This window comes from Eublepharis macularius, chromosome 1 (assembly GCF_028583425.1).
Source record: "Eublepharis macularius isolate TG4126 chromosome 1, MPM_Emac_v1.0, whole genome shotgun sequence".
NCBI classification, from domain to species: Eukaryota; Metazoa; Chordata; class Lepidosauria; order Squamata; family Eublepharidae; genus Eublepharis; species Eublepharis macularius.
This window is the reverse complement of record NC_072790.1, coordinates 195993874-196015109: the sequence shown is the minus strand read 5'-3', so window position 1 is coordinate 196015109 and position 21236 is coordinate 195993874. Positions and strand designations below refer to the sequence as shown.

Here is a 21236-nt window from a genome sequence, read left to right as displayed (position 1 = left end):
CCTGGAGATTTGGGGATGAGCCTGTGGAGGCTGGGGTCTAGGGAGGGGAGGGAGCTCAGCAGGGCATAATGCCATAGAGTCCACCCTCCAAAGCAACCATTTCCTCCAGGGAAAATGATCTTCGTGGTCTAGAGATCAGTTGTAATTCCAGGAAATCTCCAGGCTCCACTTATATGTTGGCAATTCAAGACAAAACTCAATAATGAATCACAGGGATGGAAGAAACTAGAAGTCCATCTAGTTCCATTCACTGCTCCAGGAGATTGCGTATATATTGCAATGGATAATCTGGACAACAAAATGCCACAAGAGAAGTGCAGGAGCAAATAAAATGCATTGTCAGAAGGTGCTTGCAAAGCAGAAAGCTACAAATATGAGCCACACAGTACAGGGGAAATTTTCTAAAGTAGGGAATTCTGCAGACTGTAGAGCTATGAATATGCAATAAAGACCAGATTTTTTTAAAAAATGCAAGGACTAAACTATATATATTGCCATGCACTTGAGCCGACATGCTCCAGTTTCAAGCATCATGCTTCAATAACATTTGCAGATCAAAGTCAGTAATTCTTAATTACGTAGCTGACAATAAGCATACATACAGTCTGTGATTACTAGGCATTCTTTTTCTCTCTAAACAACATAGCAGCACCCACAGCCAGATAGGATTTACTTATAGAAAGAAACTTTTGGTCTTCTTTTTGGTGTATTCAAGTAGAAGGTTATTTTTAATACCTTTGGTTTCTGTTATTCCATTATGTCACATGATTGGTAACCCCAAAAACCAAGGACAAGAGGATCTTTTAGTTGGCATTTCAAGATACCATTAGAAGGCAACAGTCTGAGTAATATTTCACCCAGGTGCATGTCAGGTTCATTCTCAAAAATGGAAAATTAGATGCATACCAATTAACATTTATCTTTCTGGGAAAAAACTGCCATGCTTCTCAATTCCAATATTGTACTGAGGTTGAACATAGGAATATATTCTTAACAGAAATTGAAAAGGCTGAACCCATGTGTTCTGAGGTAGCAAAAAAGCCAAATAAAAGATCAAAAAAGCTTTTAACTAGAAAGCAACCAACTAGTATAGCTCAATCCTTACCTTGGCTGTTCTTTTCTCGGGTAGACATTTTTGCTAGTTATGGGACAGAAATAAAATAACTTACAGGTGTTTCCTGTCCTGGGTGAAGCCTAACATTCCAAGCCCAATCTAGTATTTTGAAAAAGTAAATATGCATAAGGGAAACAACTCCAGAACTTCAAATGAAAATAAGAAACACTGTATTTTAATTTCTCTGTTTTAATTTGTTGGCTGCCTTGGTGGCCCTATGAGTGCAGAAAAGTGGGATAAAAATCTTGATAATAAATATATTTTATGAAAGACATAAAATGCATGATGGGCAGAATCATATACATAGATATTCATGATGAAACTCAACAGATTTCAGGACGCTTTGGATCTCAGTCATTCACACTGATCCACACCCTAATATGCTCTCTGAAGACAGCCTGTAGGCAATGCTTTATGTAAAGGGAGAAGGTCCAAATCCACAAAGAAGCGTACATGCAGATCTGCCTCTTCCATAAAAGTGAACGAGGAAGCCCTATGGTTATAAAGAGTGTTTATGTGTGCAGTGTTTCCATGGCTCTCGAACTGATGCTCCCTTTAACTGAAGTCAGGTGAAACAAGCCTCCTAGACATCATATATTTTAACCACACTGTATATCATATCAAATACAAGACCAATTTAATTCCCAGGATAAATTCATCACCTAAATGTGCTTCAGAAATACATTCAGAAAGAATGACAGTTTAGCCCAGCTTTCTATTTAAAAACAAGTCTTTCCAATTACCTTGGCTGACAATGACATCTTTGTGTCTGGAAAGAGAAATGCACAATATTTTAATATAAACAAACGGTTTGAAAATATTATTACTGACATCTACATTAAATTTTTAAAAAGCCAGACATCAAAAATAGCGATTTAGATAAAATAACCATGCATAAAATGTCTGCTTTTTTAAAAAATTGACTTTTACTTAAAACCCAGGGGTTTTTGGTTAATAAGCTTTAATGATACACAACTTTTCATCTCTGAAAAAGCAACCTGGTTTAATACAAATTGTTAAACTAATGCAAATGTGCAAATGCAAGCTGACTCTCACACTCACTAAAAAACTGCTTGGTAGCCGTAGAAAGAATGGTTTTGTATGCAAGGAAGGAACCAGAAGAAATTACCCAGCCACCTAACACTTTGAAAGCAAGGTGTCACCATCCAGCTACTTCCTTCAGAGGGCTCTGAAGATAGAATTTCCCCCACTGATAAAGATAGTACTTCCCACTGAAACTGACTGGTCAGTGAAACACCATGTGCACAAAGCATTCATGGACTTTGGAACACAGAGTGTATAAAAACATACTTATACAGACCTTTTGTATTAACCACCCAAGATAATACTTTCTGCACCAACTGGCAATCAAGTACTTACTTGTCTGCATTCTTCCCGCTTTTGGGCATCAGTTTTGATGCTGAAGCTGCTCTCATTAGTTTATTGCGACTATCTTCTGAACTTTCCCATGAGCCATGTGATTTTTCAACTGTTGAAGATCTCTTTACACTGAAAAACACACACATTTTTTTGCTCTTATTAGACCAACATGGCAACCCAGCAGCTGGAGCTGGAAGCATAATGGACAGAGCAAGCAGCAGGAGAAAAGAAGTGCCAGAGTAGCCTTCAAGCAAAAAAAAAAGAAAAAGAAAAAAAGAAAAAAGCAAGTGCCAGAAACAAGATATTCTAACTGAATGTGTAAAAAGGGTCAAATGGGGCAACCTTTTTTAAACTTCCTAACCACCCTTCCCCCCAAAAAGTTCCAGTAAAGATATTTTGAATGAAATATAATAATGCTTCTTTGCTGCTATTCATAGAAATGGAGGGGGGAAATCCCAGCACAAAAGCCAGAAATCTAAGACCAGAGCACTAAATTAACTAAGCTGAGCATGTGAACTCTGAACCAGCAAATTCCTTGTTCAAATCTCAGCCATGAGCTTAACAAGGTGGCCTCAAGTAAGTTACTATCTGAGGGTCATTTTCTTTCACCTCCATTGCAGTAATCTTAGGGATTTTTAAAAAAACGGTGCAGCTTTTAAAATGGTAGGATTTTTACATAACACTGTATGAGAAGCATTCTGAACACTAAAAAATCAAAACGTTAAGTCCTAATTATGTGCTAAGAGTTGGATCCTGCGGATCCCATCTCCTCATGGCGAGGCCTTCTCCCAGTGCAAGGAACCTTCTGCTGATGCAAGATTCCAGAGAAGGCTTCGCAGACAGCAAAGAGATCCAACACTAAATTGCCTCATACAGATACTTCTTATGACATAACACTAGTGGCAGGCAACATACTTCTGGTGAATGAGAGGTTTGAATATTCATCATACTGCCCATAATTTAAATCATTTGAGTAACTCTTAAAAGCATGCTTCTATTTTTGCTTGACTAAGAAGTGTTACTTTTACTAAAGTAGGTTTTGTTTATGTCAGTTGCCCAATCAGCCTTGTAACTCATCCAGTTTTTTGAAAGACTGATTTCCATAAGAACTTCAGAAGCTAAGGAAGGGGGAGAAAAGTGGTTAAAAAGATATGAATTCAAGTATTCGAAAAGAAGGGGGGGAGGACCTCCAAATATTTCTTTGCTCACACATCAGCACAACAATGCAATAAACCTAATAACAAAACTCCTTTTTAAAGTAAGATGTCAGCAGGAGGACATATTGAAGTCCATGGTCACGTAAGCTGGGACAAGACAACAGAGAAAGCATTCATGAGATACTGTTAAACATGCACTAGTTTGGGCTGCGTCAAATGCTATGAACTTGCTTCACAGAAAACTTTTCATACTGGGGAAACAGCATGCAAACCGACCACAGAATATTCACATGTGATAATGGGATTTTCTAAACGTTTTTTCCCCATCGGTTCTGACCCCATACTGCTTTGATTTATCCCCCAATTTCTGCACATTTTTTGCCTTTAGTTTTCATTTCGAGTTTTTGGGGTCTCCCCCTTTTTTGTCCTGGTTCTTTTTAGACTACTTTTATCCTGATCTTTTTCTAAAAGCCAATTTTTAGTCAATTTTTTTCTTGTGCATAGTACTTCTTTCAGGTTTTTTTGTCCCGCTCCTTCCCTCCCATCTCCAATCCAGTTTTAGTTGATTGGAAGCTCATGATCATCGAACCACTCCTCTCCCCCAACTCCCCCCCTCCTCGTTTTGTTTTCTATAATTTTAAAAACTGTCATTTTCATATTGCTATATCAACCTACAGTTGTAATAATAAATGCAGCAGATTCTCTGAAATCTCAGCTTTCATTTAAAAAAAAGCCTAGCCCATTTCATTGTTGAGATATGCCTTTTTCCTTATATCTCTGCACAGGAAGGGTTGGGAGTTGCTTTTAAAAAAATGTCAGCTGGAAATTCAGAGAATCTGCTGCATCTATTATTTCAATGGTAGGTCAATATAACAATATGAAAATTTAAAAAAAAAATTGGAAAAGCCCTGGAGGCATAGGGTGGGGGTGTGTGGCCATTTCTGGTGCCAGAAAAAGCAGTGCAGTTTGTAAAGCACATAGTTCTGCTGCTCCAGGCTCTGTCCCATCAGAAGTTGATTTACCCTGCTGGTGCCAGTCTCTGCCTCCTGGCTCTGGGTCAGCCCGAGCAGGGCTCTGCAATTTGGACCATGGGAGGAGGGGGATTAGATACGGGTGATGGAGCTGTTCCCTTTTTTAGGCATCCCCATGCAAAGACTTCCCCATGTGTTCATTTTTGATCTTTTTTTAAAAAAAATCAACCCTTATTTTGATATAGCGATATAAGCATGTACAAAAAATAAAGGGTGTTTGTGTGCTGTGACGCTACTGATGGCAGCACCCTCACTTGAAAATCCTGATTATTTAAGGCATGTGCAGAAAAACTGCACTGACTCCACAAATTTAAAAATGCAAAAGGAAGGAAGACATTTAGAAGACTATGCCCAAATGGATTCCAGTGCTTCAGGATTGACTGGTAAGAAAATCAGGAATAAGTCCAGTGTACAGAAAAGCCTAATAAGAGATGCATATATTTTGCTGTGCATAAAAAAACTAATCAGCTGTGCCTTCTACAGCATGCAGATGAAGCCACATGGATTGTTACATGTGATGTTATTTGCGTGGTTTCCTTGTAGAAATTCATAATCTTTGAAGCAGCCTTTAAGCCTCTCCTCCCCCAAGTGTGAATCCAGACAAATGATGTCACCTTCCTCTTGTACTTCAGTGTCTAATGAGGGCTAAAATATGTAGTTTAAATACTAAAAGTCGCCCACTGGAGGCAAATTACACACTTTACTATTCCATTAAACAATACTGTAAAAATAATTCAGAAGAATCTCATTCATGATTGATTTTGAAGACTTTTGCATAGAAAAACAAGAGCAATGATTTTTAGAAGTATATAAATCAGTCTCACAATGATTCAATTACTCTATTTCTACATTCTGGAAGGCTTTTGGCCCAACTAATTCTAATGGTTTACTTCATCTGAAGCAGGTTTAAATTTGATTCAATTAAATGATAATGATATTGGTATCAGTTAAAAGCTAATCTACCTGCATTATTTATGAAGAAAGGCAGGATATGCACTTTTTAAAAAAAATTAAATGGTGCTTTACAGTATGCACTCACAAATAGGTGTGCATACCAGAACTGCAGAATTCTACCAGCTGTTTCTCTGCTTGACTCCCCCCCCCCCCCCGCCCTTTGCCTGGCAAGACATGTCTGAAGTGCTTGAACTTCATAAAATCATTTACTGTGTAATGAACAGCTGGAAACAAAATGGTCCACAAAAGTTTTGGTCCAAAGGTGCTTGCATGTAAGAGGGTGTTAGCTAGTATTGTGTGAGGGGAAAAATACAGACAGTGGCACAAACCTCAGATGTAGATTCACATCTGCTTCTAACGAAAGCTGGGAAAGATGTACCTTAACCTGGCCAGCAGAGGTCATTGGCAACCATATACAGACCACAATACTATTCCATTTGACTGGGCTGCCTGGTGTGCCAGCATCAGAAACTCCCTAATGCGCTTGAGGGCAGATCTCACATTTAAACATACAGCAACATCAACCTTTTTCGGCGCTTGGAAGGCAATGGTTCTTTTAATATGTATGTACATTTTTGTTTGTATTAGAATACTTTACTGGATCAAAGCCCAGTGCTTTTTATAACTGCTTGATGGGGGAAGGAGAAAGTGAATCTGGTTATGAAGAGTTTAACTTGAACTAGAAGGGTAAAATAGGGAACAGAATAAGGATTGCAAGCAAGGACCCCATGCAAGGGCTGGGAAAAGGTGCCAATCTAAGTACCTTCCACACTGAGCAGCAGTCTAAGAAGCAAGTTAATGAAATTAAGGATTATCAAATATTCCCAGCCCAGTAAAGAGCTATTAGCATACACACAGATTGGGGGAGGAAGGTTACACTGTTGATTGTGTATGTTTACAGAGTGTATTTAATGCACTTAGAATCATTTGTTGCTATTGTGGTAACAGAACTGAATGTGGTGAATAATCTCATGTAAGGCTAAACATGAAGCCCATCCATTGCAAGTGTGTTCCAGCCATCACACTGCCTTCTGAGAATGTTCCTTTCTCCTTGATGTCACACTGTAGTAGGGGCTCAGGGTAGTAGCCTGGAGAGTGAACTACCCTTCCTAAGCCCACAGAGTTGAATTCCCAAAAAACCTGGGAGCTTTGAGTAGAGGGATGGGCATGATTTCTACCCCTTACACAGAGTTTTTAAAGAAAAGGTAACACACACATGCTTTTAACCGGGAACAAAGCATCTTGTTAGTAAGTGAAACCACTTCCTAGCTCTCTATTTGGGTACTTAGGAAACCTTTTGCCTGGAGCAGAGCTCTTGACTTCTGGGGTCTGCCTGTGTGTTGGGAGAGTCTGTGCAGAGGGCTGGGGAGAAGGTGAAGGTGATGCTTGAGTTTGTGGGTTTTGATCATTAGACTGAGAGTCCTCTTTTTTCTCTCTGTGTCCTTGAAGTTTTTCCTTCTTTTTTTCTGTACCGCTGCAAAAGAAAGTATAAGAAAGGTATAAAAAAATTAAAAGAAAAATAAGCAATGGAGAAAAATAAAAAATGAAACATAACATAATGGTTTAAAAAATGATGATTAAATGTGTCAGAGTAATTGCTCCTGAAACCAAATCCTTAATCATATTTTATGCTTTAAGAACTCTTATTTAAACTACAAAATAAAATGGACCGTGGCCCCATGAATGTACCTAATTAAAAATGTGATTGTTTTAAGAGCAGGTAACAACAATTATATACTGGATTGGTTGTTATATAGCATTACACATAGTTTTTTTTTTTCTTCCTGAAAGCAGCAGCCACTTAACTGGAATTCATGGACTGGATTGTACAATTCCTTTTGCTGGCAGAAGGGCTCTCCCTCTAATAGCGGTGCTATTTTTATTTTGGAGAGAAGCATTGAAGAGTTCACAAAAAATCCAAGCTGGTCCCTTCCCTAGCAAGGGAATTTTAGCAGTCTTGTTCTAGTAGTTGCCTAAGCTTGCAGAACACTGTTAAGGTAAGTCTGTGTTCTGCTGCCAGTTCGTGACATCAGGTCCACTGGTAGCATTCCCAGACGGTGCGGGTGGGGATGTTTCTCCATCTTCCCTTTCCTCAGGCAGCCTGGCTTTGTCCTGAAACTCCTCTCTGAGGACAGGAACGTTTCACCGCCAACATATGCCAGAGGATGGAGGGGCTGAAACATTGAGAGGAAAATTTACTTGATTCTCCCTCATTGCCGCAGCTCCTGCATCCTGAAGCTCATTTTGTTTGCAAGGCTTTCCCACTGATCAGATAGGCAAAAACTACAAGAAAAACTCTTACAGTGGTTCCAACCCATAGGATCCAGCCCTAATTTTTAATGCAATTCTAAAAATATCTAGGGTTTTTTTTCCATTTCAATATCATACAAATACACTGGATCTTTGCCCTCCAGGCTCCCCAAAATCTATTGCGCATAATAACGATTAGATCAGCGCTGCAGTTCACTTCCAACTTTTTCCAGGATCTCTGACAAGGCAATAGAATATGGAAAAACAAACTGTAGGAAATACCTTACCACTAAAGAAAATAACTTTAAAGAGTATTATTATGACAGCTGTACCGGCAGCTTTTACTTAGTGATATTGTGACAGTCTTCACACTGGTTACCCTACAGTAAATCAGATTGCCTGTTTGGCTCCCTTGATCTTTTCTTCCTAGTTCAGAGTTCATTTTTGACTGGTGCTGTTTATGTCGGCTACAACAGGACCTTACCTTTCCCCTTCTGCTTCAGTCCCAAATGCTCTCCTGAACTGCTATTGAAAATCCCAGTTAAGACACAGCATGGCTCAGCTACATTCAGTCATGTAATGTCATGATGTGCTGGGGCCATTTTGAAAGTTGATCAGGTCTTGGCCTGGCCACAGGGCTTATGGTACTACAAGTAACAGCAACACCACTGATTATCGCAATCAGAGGTGGCTCAAGGGCTTGTGGCGCTCGCGGCCGGCCGGGCGCCCCCCCCCCGCGTGCACGCAAGCACGTGCGCACCGGGCTGCGTGATGTCATCACGAGAGAGAGCGCTGCCGCTGGCCTGATCGCTGCGGCGGGCGGCCTCCAAACTCTCCTGCTTGGTAGCCTGCACCGCCGCAGATGCCTGCCAGCGGTGGCTGTGCCCGGCCGGGGGCTTGTGCTGGCGGTGGCGTGGGGTGGGAGGGATATGAGGCTGCTGCTTTGTGGCACATGCTCCCGCCCCCTGCGCCTCCTCCGGCGCTCCCTCAGGCACCCCGCGCCTGAGGCCACCGCCTACCTGGCCTCAATGGGCGCGCCTGCCCTGATCGCAATACCAAAACTTTTACCTGGCTTTCCTTTACAGCCTCCCCACACAGTTCTTGAGTTTTACTCTTACAGCTCCATACAACTACCCAGTCTACCAAGTCATTGGTAGACCAAGGTCGTTGTGTTGCCAGTGTAGGGGAAAAAATATATATACTGTGCTGCTTGGAGAAAGGGCAAAAGACAAATAATATAAATGAAAAACAAAATAAAAATAGGTAAAATAAATGACAGCTAGCACAGTATATAATAAAGAATAAATCACTTATATAAATGTCTGTTTTCATGCATCACCCTAAATGTGAAGCTTTATTAAATATTGCAGAGGAGTTAGCCGTGTTAGTCTGTAGTAGCAAAATCAAAAAGAGTCCAGTAGCACCTTTAAGACTAACCAACTTTATTGTAGCATAAGCTTATGCTACAATAAAGTTGGTTAGTCTTAAAGGTCCTACTGGACTCTTTTTGATTTTATTAAATATTATTTCCCAAATGTTTAAAAATAGGAAAAAGTAGAGTAGTGTCATGTAATAGTCCCAATCTTATACTTGTTCTTTATTATATATTATCTCCATTTAACAACCATTTTCTTTTTTAAGTTATTATAATTTAATTTTAAAACAGCTTTCTTAAACTTTGTAAGTTATCCTGGGTGTGAATATTGGTGAAAAGGTGGAGGACAGAGGCATTAAATAAGCAAATAGTATCGTAGAATTTTTTAGAAAATAAACCAGAGGACTCTATTGGTGTACAATCATTCAGAGATTATTTATCACATTGAAAATGGTTAGACATTGCCTGCACCATCAGCTTCGATCTGAAAGTAGTTCCACCCATGCGGGTTGCGGCAGTCTCCACAATTTCTCCCTCCTATTTCACAAAAAGCCATGCTTGAGGTTGCTGACCAGAACAGGAGAGAGGCAGGGGTACAGCCTTGGATATATATATATATATATATATAACTTATCACAAGAATGAAAGTGCCTTCTGCTCAAATAGCAGTTCCTTAAATACAAGTAACTGTATCTAACAATTCAGAGCTCTCTGTGGTGGACCCTACCCTGTAGAATGACCTACCTGAGGAGGTCAGGAGAGCCCCCACTCTCTGGGCTTTCCGCAAACGATGCAAAACTGAATTATTCAAAAAGGCTTTTTACTCAAATGGGAGAGCTGTATTGTAGGGAGGAAGTCTCAGATGCTTTGCAAACGAGTTAGGGACCATAAACTTCACTACTATGTTGCCTTACATTCTATCTGTTGCTTTAAATGTGTGTTCCTCTAAGCTACCTGTGCTTCATGTTGTCTAATGTCAGCCTCAGAATTGTTTTTGTTTCAGCATTTCTTCAGCTCTATTGGATTTTTGCTAATATCATGTCTTTGTAAACTTGTATTTATTTACTCCATGGCATTGTTTATGCACACCAAATTTATTATTAGTATTATAGAGCAATCCTAAAGAGAACTCTTAAGATTCTTCTAAGCCCACTGACATCAATAGATCTAAAAAGTTATAAATCTGCTCAGGCCTGCACTGTTAATCTGCATACTGAAACCTGTTGTTGTTTTTAAAAAATATTTCCGTATGTGGTTTTCCAGGGGAACAAATCCCTATTTTTATTTTTTCAAGTAGGAACAATAAAATATTTTTTCAAAGCTGTAAAAACAAAAGCCTCTAAAACATTTCCCTCATCTATGTAAAGTTGCAGTTAAATACACATGTTCACGTGTGTATCTATTCACATACAGATGCAGATTATGGCTACATTAAAATAACGACAAATCCTTAACAAGTGTCTGTTTTCATAAACCATGCTGGGAACACTTATACGTTCCACAAAAAGCACTCAAACCATTAAAGAAGTCAGCTACATTGGCTTGTTCTCTGCATGAGTTATCCTAGTAAGTAAACTTTTCCATCACAAAATAAACCAGACAGATCATTTGCTGGGAGGAAGGGAGCCTATATATTGTAAATGAAGATATACCTTTTAGCAGCAGAAGAAAGCGTTTCTTTCCTGGCTATTGGTACAGCAGGGCTATGGCTAGTTTTCCTGTTTCCTGTACTTCCATTGGTGATGCATGACATGGAGATGGCTTCACGGAGGCCTGGCTGACCTACAAGAAATTCAACAAGATGGTAATTTGTGGCAGCCTTCAGAACATCCATATGACATTCAGACTGAGATTTATCACATTTGGGATTACCATTGACAGAACAGCAGCAAAGATAAAAAGGCTACACATCTGGAAGGAGTGTGGCTGGCTTGTCAGTAACAGCTACACTTGAGCAGACTCCAACTAAAACAGCTCTTTGAAGTTTTTTTTTTTCAAATCAATAAAGGCAGTATTTGGAATAACAGTTGTAATTTGTAATTTTTTTGTTTTGTTTTCTAGGGGAACATTGTGTCTTCTAAAGCTTGAAAAAACATGATAGTTTATTTTGTTTTAACAGTTTTCCATTATGCTTAAAGCTGTGAATATGGTACAATAGTTAAAAAATATGGCAGAATACCATCACACAATCCTGTTCACACAAAATCTGTTAATGAAAGAAAGAGTAGCCATAACAACTTAAGATGCCTATATTAACTTTTCTGGATGTGAAAAACTTGGCAACTTATTTTTAAAAACTTTAAATACCATATATTAGGAAAGAAAGATACTGAATGAGCATTCAGTTGCCAGATATTCTTGATTTTGAGGTATTTGTTCCCCCCCCCATTTTAAAAGATAGCACAGATCACAAATCAAGCTATCAACAACAGATACCCATTATGGCAGCAAGTGGCATCTAAACTGAAGTCAATGGACAAAGAATTAATGTTGCTGGATCAGACCAAAGTATACTCTTATACAGCATTCCATTTCCATGGAAGACTGAATAGACATCACCTATGCAACAGATGTCAGATTTTTAGTTTCTTTCTCGCTCAAGTGACTTGTTTCACAACCTATTACATAAATGTGTAGTGACTGACAAGCAGCTCGCTCTTATTTTGCCTGATCCCTCTTTTGTGAAGAGGAAGATTCAATTAGAACTCAAAGAAGGAATGTATTCTAACCACTACACCATATTGTCTCTGATAGCTCAGGGAAGTTCTTAATGCATTCCCTCAGTTATGTAAATAATGAGACATTTTCCACTGTTGTTATCCGCCCTGAGCCCGCTTGCAGGGAGGCCGGAATACAAATTTGAAATAAATAAAATAAAATAAATAATATCCTTTTCACTGCTGCCTTTTCCCCAAGCAGTTTATATTGATCTCTTCTTCCCCATTTTATCTTCACAACAACTCTGTGAGGCCAGTTAGGCTGAAATTATATAATTGGCCCACTCAGGAAGCTTCCATGGCAGAGGTGGAATAATCCAGTTCAACATTTCAACAACTACACCACACTGACTCAATTTTTATCGTCACAAAAACCTTCTGAGGTAAGTAAGGCTGAAGTTACAAAATGGTGCGTAGAGCTCCATTGTGTGGTATAAACAGAAATTATGCTATCAAATGGTTAAAAGAGAACCCCAAAACCTGAAAGATAAATTAATGAGAAATCAAAGAGAATTCCTCTTTTGAAAGACAAAAAGAGAACAAGAGGAACCAATTGCAACATCTAAAAAAAGAACATTTTGGAAAAGCCTCTCTCCCACAACAACCACACCACTAACCATCACATTTTCCCAATGTATATATCTCATCAAGATGTCCCTCCAGTATCTTTAAAACTTGGCATACACCTCTTTTCTTATGGAAATGATGCTATCTATCATATTTACCACATTAACAAAAGATTGAACAAAAATAAGTGGATAAATGGTGCACACTCAGAGATTCAGCAGTGCTTGAGCAACAACATGTGTACATCATCACTTCCATATAAAAAGATGCGGCTCTCATGTACTGGAGGTTCAGGAAGGTTTGGTAGAGTATCACAGAATACCATTCGCAGAATCTTCCTGTTGACTGGGAAGATTCTCAGCTTTACGTCTGCGGGCGGTTGACCTGCAAGTGAACTTTCTTTCATTCTGCATTATCCTAACAGATCAATAGCTCAGAGACTGTTATAGATGCCATTATGCAGAGACATGGAGGGAAGGGACACTGCTCTAAATTTCCTTTCATACATAAAAGCCACCAACAAGGTGCATTCAGATTTGATATGGAAAAATAAATTAGGAGCAGATATTGGCACAGACATTTATTGCAAACAGGGGTATGAGAGTATCACAGATAAGAAAGTCTGACAAAAACAATATAATGAAGCCTAACTAAGACAGAATTTGTATTATCATTCTATAATAAAATATTTTAATGCAAGTTTGTGTATAGTCATTCAACAGGTATATCACTGCACCCACAGCCTGTTAGTCCATAAAGTGCATATACCTACAGAGAGCCTTGAACACACGTATACCAATCCTATAACATACTGAAGTGCGAATGCCATTCAACAATACATATCTGTATTCCTATATCCTGTACCTGGAGTGTACAATAGAAAGTGCTGTTAACATGAGTTCAAGGCTCTCTGTAGGTATATGCGCTTTATGGACTAACCAGTGCCTTAGGGCTCCCCCTAAGGCTCTGACTCCGGAATGCCCATGCTGGGTGGCTGTGGTTGGCCTTTTAGTGCTATTGTTTAGTTGCCATATATAAGTGGCATCTTGAAGTGGCACCTTGAAGTCTCACCCCATACTGGGTCCTCCCCTCCTCACATACTGCTGTGTACAGTGTGCATGAGGACAGGGCTGGTGGATGGCATGGGGGGGGGAGCTGCTCAGGGAAGGGAGGGGGCCTCTGGTCTTCACATTCTCCCATAGCACTGTGGGGGTCGGAAATCATGCAGCTTGTTGGTGCAGAAGTGGGGAACCCATGGTGCATGTAAGTGAGTTGCTTCCATAGGTGCAGGAGTGGGGAGCTGTGGATGATGGATTCCCCAAGGGCAGTCCATTGGCTGGGCCATCCTATTCCCATTTCTGCAGTTTACAGGGGCAAAACATCGGCACTGGCCTTTTGTCTGTGTCTTCTTGACTCTTCCCATATGGGGATCAAACTGGGAGCCCTGACTAGAGATGGGCACAATCGGAATCACGATGTGAAAACCCCCCCGATAATGGCGTTTGAGCCATCGGGACTCAGCTAATCGGTTCCATCCATGGCAACCGATCCAGCATTCGGGGGGGGGGGCTTGATCGGGGGGGGGGCATTGTGATCTAATCGGAGAGCCAGACACTCAGGTGCCAATAATCTAGTCCCCTAGCAATGGAGCCAGGGGAATGCCTGAGCTGTGTTTGCCCTCCTTCTGTCACTTTGGAAAACCGAATGGAAGCCCAGCTTTCCTTGATTAGCAGGCTTCCTTCCAATCACGGAGCAGCAACCCAGGGGAGGGAGGGGGAAGGGGGTGTTCTGAAGCCATGGGCACAAAGGTTTTTTGCTTTTTTAAAAAACGGGGCTTTGTAGGAGGAATGGGTGTTTTTCTGTCTGTCACTCTCTGCAAAAGCCAGTGCAGGTGGCTGGGAGGCCACCTGCGCCGTTCATCTTTCCCCAGGACAAGGGGCGCACGGGCAAGTCAGCCACCCCTTGTCCTGGGGAAAGGCAAAAGGCAGTGCGGGAGGCTGGGAGGCTGCCTGCGCCATTCGCCTTTCCCCAGGACAAGGGGTGTGCGGGCAAGCCGGCCGCCCTTTATCTTGCGGGGCAGGTGAACAGCGCAGGCAGCCTCCGAGCCACTCGCGCTGCCACCACCTCCGCAGCGCACCGGCACAGCCGGCTTGCTGCGTGGGTGGGGGGGGCGACCCATTAGCGCGCGCACACAAGAGCATGACTATGGTTGCCCTGGGTGCTAGATCCGGCCCTGGTGTGAATGTTCCTTCCCTGAGGGGAGGCGGATTGTTGACGGGTTAAAAACTTTCCCCCCCTCTGCTCTAAGTGTGTGTGTGTGTGTGTGTGTGTGTGTGTGTGTGTGTGTGTGTGTGTACGTCCCCTCCTTCCCTGAGGGGAGGCAGCTCATCGCCGCCTCCCCGTGCCCGCCGGGCCTGGTGGCCGCGGCCACCAACCACCATTCCTATATCGCTGGAATCAGCGGGGCGCCCTCCCACTTTGGCCTCCTCGATTCCCGATTCCGGATCAGAAACGGGACTTGATCGGTTAGAATCGGTGACCTGGGTTCGGCGGCGGCCTGGATCCACGAACCGCTTGATCGGTATTTTTTTTTTTATCGTGCCCACCTCTAGCTCTGACTGAGCTATGCCAGTGCCTTTCCACTAAGCCTTTCCACTAAGCCATGTCTGTCTGTGCAATATTCTCTGCCTGGTCCCAAGTAGCTGCTCGTGCTCTCAGTGCTGCAGTGTGGTCCCTCCTTTGAATCTACCCTCTTGGCCCCAGTGGTTAAGATGCTGGTGGGGGGTTATGCATTTGAGGATGGCCTCTGTATTTTTTTTGTTTCTTTTTCCTTTTTTGTGGGATGGATGTGCGTGGCTTGGAGCAGGGATGATAGCTTGGGAAGGGGTGGGCATCCTGTCTGCAACACAGGTGCCCATCCATTATGGGCTGGGGAGGCAGCTGCTCGGGCATTGTGCTTCTGTTGGGGCTGTGCTGTAACTTTTTGGGGAGTGGGAGTGGCATCAAGTGGCAAGATCAGTGGCTGGTGATTGGCTGAGGCTGTATGTGCCACTCACAGGGCCATCATTGGCTGCTGTTGCTTGACAGGTAGATGTTGCTGGTGTTGCTATGGACACTAGTGCACTTGCCTATACTGTCTGTTATTTCCCCCTACAGAATGTCTATAGGGAACAGCCCTCAGGATTGTATCGTAAGTGTCTTAGACACCACTTGCAGTTCCAAAAAAGCTATGCAAACATGACCAAATGATGTTTTTAAAGGTTTCACTGAACAATGAATTTGCAGGGATATTCCAGGGCCTCACAGACAAAAATAAGCTGCGCCGAGCCTAGCTGATCAAACATAGGAAAGTGTCTCAGCTCAATAACTAATGCTTTAAAGAAAGACATTTGAGACAACTATGTTTGGGAAATAACAAGGAAACGAAAACTAGAATACATGAAATATTTAAAACGTATCAGAAAGAGATTTATTTTTTGTGTTCAATTCACTCAAGATGGGGAGCCTGCCCATCAATATTAATGAATGACTGGCCAGTGGTGAAGTCAAACTTACTTCATCTTGGTGGCACTCATTAGTTCCAGGGGGTTATTACAAAACAACAAACTCACTCTGCTTACAGAAAAACTCAACTTGGCTAGCAGAAACAACCCAAACACAACAACGTTTTTGTGCCTCCTATACGTGTCTCTGCCAATATATCAGGCTGTATGTCAATTACCAATATAAACAGACTGAAATGTTCCAGCCTGAATAGCACTCAGCTTTATCTTTTGGCTCAGGACATGAGCCAGATGTGAGCTGAATGTAAAATGAGATCCTCTCTACGGGTGATGAGAATTAAAGCCAAACTGCTGGAGATCAAAGTGGTAAAAATGCCTTCCGTGGATAATGGATTCCATCTTCATACTGATAATTTTCATAGAACAATATCTGCAAACTTCAAGAGAGACCTTTCATTAAAGACCAAAGTACACAAGTGTGTGAATGAAAGATAACACAGACAAAGGCCTGCAGAAATCTCTGTGCTTTTCTTAAAGGAACAGAGATCAGAAATGGCCTATATTAGTAAAACTGGAGGAAGATGAAGGCAAATTTTGTGCCAAGAGGACATTCACAAATCCATTTAATTAAATATGATCTATAAAGTATGTTGTTTTTAGAACTTTAAAAAACCCCTAACATCCCACATCAATTAGCTGAGGAACGCTTCATCAGAAGAGCATGTCTCATATACATCTAATTCTCAATGTTGCCCCATCTGTGGATACTTAAATCAGATGACTGGGGCCATGGACTGACAAGTCAGATCTTTCTACAAACTTAAGCCCAAGTTTGCAGAAAAATCTGAAATCTTTTATTAAAAAACACATTGGAGGGATGAAATTCCCCTAAATAATAGAAACAACACATATATCTTTCAGAAATGAATGTCCACTGCAGTGGCCACTGTGGGAGTTGCTAGGCAACCATAACCACAAAGTATTGTCAAGCTTTCAGACTTGGTTTCTGTTACTGAAAGGCAAGGGAAAGGGGCAGAGCCTGTTCTACACCTGTTTTGAGGGAGGATTCATTGGAGCTAGGCTCAATAGGAAATATGCCTGGTTGATTGCTACTGTTCAACAGCAACCACCCCTCAAAAGCCAGTATGTATAGTGGGTAGCGTTTCAGATTAGAATTTTGGTGACCCAGGTCCAACTCACCAATTTGTTGTAGAAGGTCACTGGTGACCTTGGGCCAGTTACATATTCTTAACTTAACATACCTCACAGGGTTGTTGTGAGGATAAAATGAAGGAGAGAATGGTAAGCTGCTTTGGGTCCCCACTGAGAAGACAGGTGAGGTATAAAGTCAAGTAAATAAATAATAAATATAGCTAAAGATGGGGGAGCAGATAAAAGGTAGGTTGGGTGATTGGTAGGGAAAGAGGGAAGCACAAAAAGGTGGTATGAGTGCTGTCAGTAGGAGGAAAAGAGGAAATAGTGTGGGAGAGAGATACCGGAGAAAGTGAGGTGCCCCTTGGAAGTCCTTGTGGGTTCTCCACTAAGCAACTGGGTCTGATATGGCACCTGGCACCACATAGCTTCTCCAATTAGAGGCTGCCAGAGGGAGAAAAAGAGGCAAAGCTGAAGACAGAAGAGTGGACAAAGGTAGTTTCGTAGGTGAAAAGGAAAGAAGAAAGCATGCTCTGGATCCACAGACCCATCCTCAAGTTCGCTTGAGCCTTCTCCTTCTTCCCATGAAATGTGAGTGGCACTGAGTGTGGCCTTGGAGAAAAACTCTGAGTTGTTTGTGTTTTAGGTTTATAGAGAAAGTAGACCAGGTACAGGGTGTGGCTGAGATTGGTTGTAGGGAATCTGAAAGCATTAAGACAGCATAGTCCCTCCTAAAGTTACTAGAATGGCAGAGCATTGGCAAAAATGAAGGCAACTAGGAGGTCACAAGGAAATGAGGTGAAAGCAAGAAAAAAGGAAATAAACCTGTAAGTAATTCAGGCACGTATTAAATGATTGCAAATGGATGAAAGCAAAATTCACTTCAACCAATAACCTAAACTCGTCCTTTCTTGTAACAAAATTTGCTATCATTTACCCTCCACAATACATTAACACAGTTTATAAATATTAAGCTGCAGATTATTGCTGCAAGCTTACAGTTCATTTCGTAAAGTGCACTTGCCAATACATTCATAGATATTTTTAAACTAAAAAAAATCTCCAAATTGCTTCAAAGGGAAAACTAATTCAGGTTTTTCTCAGTAAACAGAAATTATGGTGCTGAGGAAATCCATTTTAAAATTTCGTATGCAACACCAAAAGTATGAGTAGCCCATAGATCTCTCCACGGAGGTGTGTGAACTTACACTTAGGAGATTACACAGGATGCACAAAGAGAAGCACTGCAAGGCACTTGTACTTTTTTTCCTGAGAAGTAGCTCAAGCAACTGCCGCCAACAGTCTCTATGGAACAGTGAGCATCTAGAACAGTTAAGAGGGGGTTCTGTTTTATTTTACTTGGAAGAAACCTGACTATACCTGCATCAGACTGCTCTGTTTGGAAAATGGGCATAAGGCTTGGGTGATTTGGGATCATATACCCACAAACAACATCAAGGTTCTTTTTTAACAGCAGATCGGCAGATCCAACCATTGTCCAAAAAGTTTTCCTCAAAATTAATTTGAAGGAAGGCTCCTTAAAGAATGACTGGATCCAGCCTATCAATTGTTAAAAAAAAAAAAAAAAACCTTCAAACTTTGCTCACTGGGATGATAGGCAGGATAGGATCTACTCTGATATTACAGGAAACCCTCTACAGGGAAAAAAATGCAAAAAGTGGCCATCAAAGTTGTAGATGCATCAAAACGAAAACTGATTTCTAGCTGTACTTTTCCTGTAAGATGATTCTATCCCGCTGTACCAAACAATTGTGTCTCATCACATTCCTTTACTTTCCTACAAAGAGAGAAAGAGAACAAAGAATACTTCCATTTGGGATTTCACTTGAGCCAATTTTCATTTTTTCCTCCATTCAATAGCAAGACATTGTATGTATCTCCTTCTAAAAGTATTCAGCTAGGAACTGGCTTCCTCAAAGGGAATCATAACCTTCATTTTGGCCCTCAATTACATATTTAATCTACATTGCCTAACTAATGTCACTGTGTGCTATAGACGTATGTTTGCTCTCTGGAAATACTATGCAACTGTCAACTGGTATAATCAATTAAATGAACACCAATATGCATAGATTATCAACTGCAACTCCGATTTGCTATTGTCTAGAGATGGGCACGAATCGAATTACGACCCAAAAAAACATACGAATCAGGCCGGTTCATGGTTCGCGAACCAGTGGTTCGTGGAAGCTCATTTCCACGAACTGGTCTACTGATTCGTTTGGGTCATATTAAAGGGGCAGTTTAAATGGCCATTTCCCCAGGGAAATGGCCATATAAACTTTTCCTGCCATTTGCAAATGGCAGGTCCCTTTAAACTGCCCAACCCCCAACCCCCAGGCTATATGTTTGATAACGCATTATTTAATTCAGTGCTTTCAGTATTGTAAGTTTGATATCTTAATATACTGATATAATATATAAGACATATACTTAATATATCTAGTGTGACTTTATGAGGCTGTTTAAATATGACCCTATTTGCTACAATGCTGGTTTTCTATTTAAACTTTTATTTTTCCTACTTCTCATATGGTAAAAATTAATATACAAGTGTTAGGATAGCACAGTTTGCAGATTTCTCTAGTATTGGGTATACTAACAATTTTGCTTGGGAAAAAAGGCATTTTTATATTCTATAATTTCACCAAATAATACAATTTTATATGCTAATTTATAAATGACATATTTTATATTCTCAAAGTAATAAAAAAGTGAAGGTTTGATAGGAAAATAAGTATTGCAAATTTCAATTTTAACCAAAAAAACAGAAGAAGTTTTCTCCCCTATGGTTTCAAAATGTCTACAAATTTTACAACTCTAAATGCAAAGGTAAAAATTTACAATGATGATGTTGTTTACAACATAGATGAATGAAATGCAAATTTGCAGAAGCCAGGACTGTAATTATTCACAGTTTCATTCCAATAACAAAATATGATGACCTGAATTAGGCATGCTCAATTCAGTTGAACAAAGACTAGAGGTCCTAATTACATTTTACTTCCTGATTGATATATTCAATAAATAAATGAGTTATCGCATTGAAATTACTAATATCAACTGTCAGACTTCTCATGTTCCTCATATGCCTCCTTGCTTATATGCCATAATTACAAGGCACTAACTGGCCCAGGGTGGATGCCAACTGGACAGGAGCATGGAAAACTACCAAAATATAAGTCATACATAGCTGACTGAGTGACGACCCAGAGAGATGCATTACTTAGAACAATGAGGTTTCCCAAGAGGAACTCAGGACTTATTTTGTCCACATCTATCTTCACTTCCCCTCAAAGCACTTAAAACTTGGAAGCTTTTATATCCAGTAATTGCTGGGTCATAAAAGCACCTTTTTACACCTAAAAGTCCACCCTAGATAAACTTATCAACTTTTTTGTGCTACCTCTGGACAAACCATTAAGTCACCGTCTTTTGAAGGAAGTCATCAGAGTTTGCCAGGAGGGTATGTTTTGCCCTATAATTAGACTCCCTAGACACCTACTCTGTGTGCATATTCTGGATCCATAGACCCACTCTCAAAGTTTGTTTGAGCCTTCTCCTTCTCCCCATGAAACACTGGTAATTTTACTGCTGCTCTCATGGACCCCTCCTTCTTCAGGACTGGTAATTATCCCCCTTCCTAATTACTTTCTCCCACTTTCCTCCCTGTTTCTCCAAGTTAGCCTTGTATGTGTATTCTATGTGATTTTCTGTATGTTTTTTATTTTTCTTTAATTTAAAAAAAAACCCTTTCCTGTTGAACATCTGCCTGATTTATTTCAAAGTTCTCTAAGGCAGGGGTGGGCAAATTGCGGCCCATGGGCCACATGCGGCCCGCTACAGAGTTTTTTGTGGCCCGCCAAGACAGTCAGAAAAATCCGCCTTGAACCGAGATTCCCTTCTCATGCGCGACCGAAGATTCGTCTCGTATTTTCCACTAGGACGGCTACGTCAATACGCATGCACAGTGTAGATACGCGCTTTTCTGGTTGATCTGGTTAATTTCAATTTT

General features: G+C 40.8%; 1 protein-coding gene across 7 annotated transcripts in view; it reads right to left on the bottom strand.

Moving 5' to 3' along the window:
• The window catches only part of EML4 (EMAP like 4), a 206113-nt gene that overhangs the window by 50238 nt on the left and 134639 nt on the right, over positions 1–21236 (bottom strand). For 2 of the 7 annotated variants that reach the window (XM_054982940.1, XM_054982905.1), the window contains exons 3-7: positions 10914–11043; positions 6922–7110; positions 2495–2623; positions 1858–1883; positions 1106–1138 (exon numbers count right to left, since the gene is read on the bottom strand). In XM_054982940.1, coding sequence (XP_054838915.1) covers positions 1106–1138; positions 1858–1883; positions 2495–2623; positions 6922–7110; positions 10914–11043 — 507 coding nt within the window. The remainder of the gene's footprint in view (positions 1–1105; positions 1139–1857; positions 1884–2494; positions 2624–6921; positions 7111–10913; positions 11044–21236) is intronic. The other 5 variants (XM_054982915.1, XM_054982923.1, XM_054982931.1 and 2 more) reach the window with 5 other exon arrangements.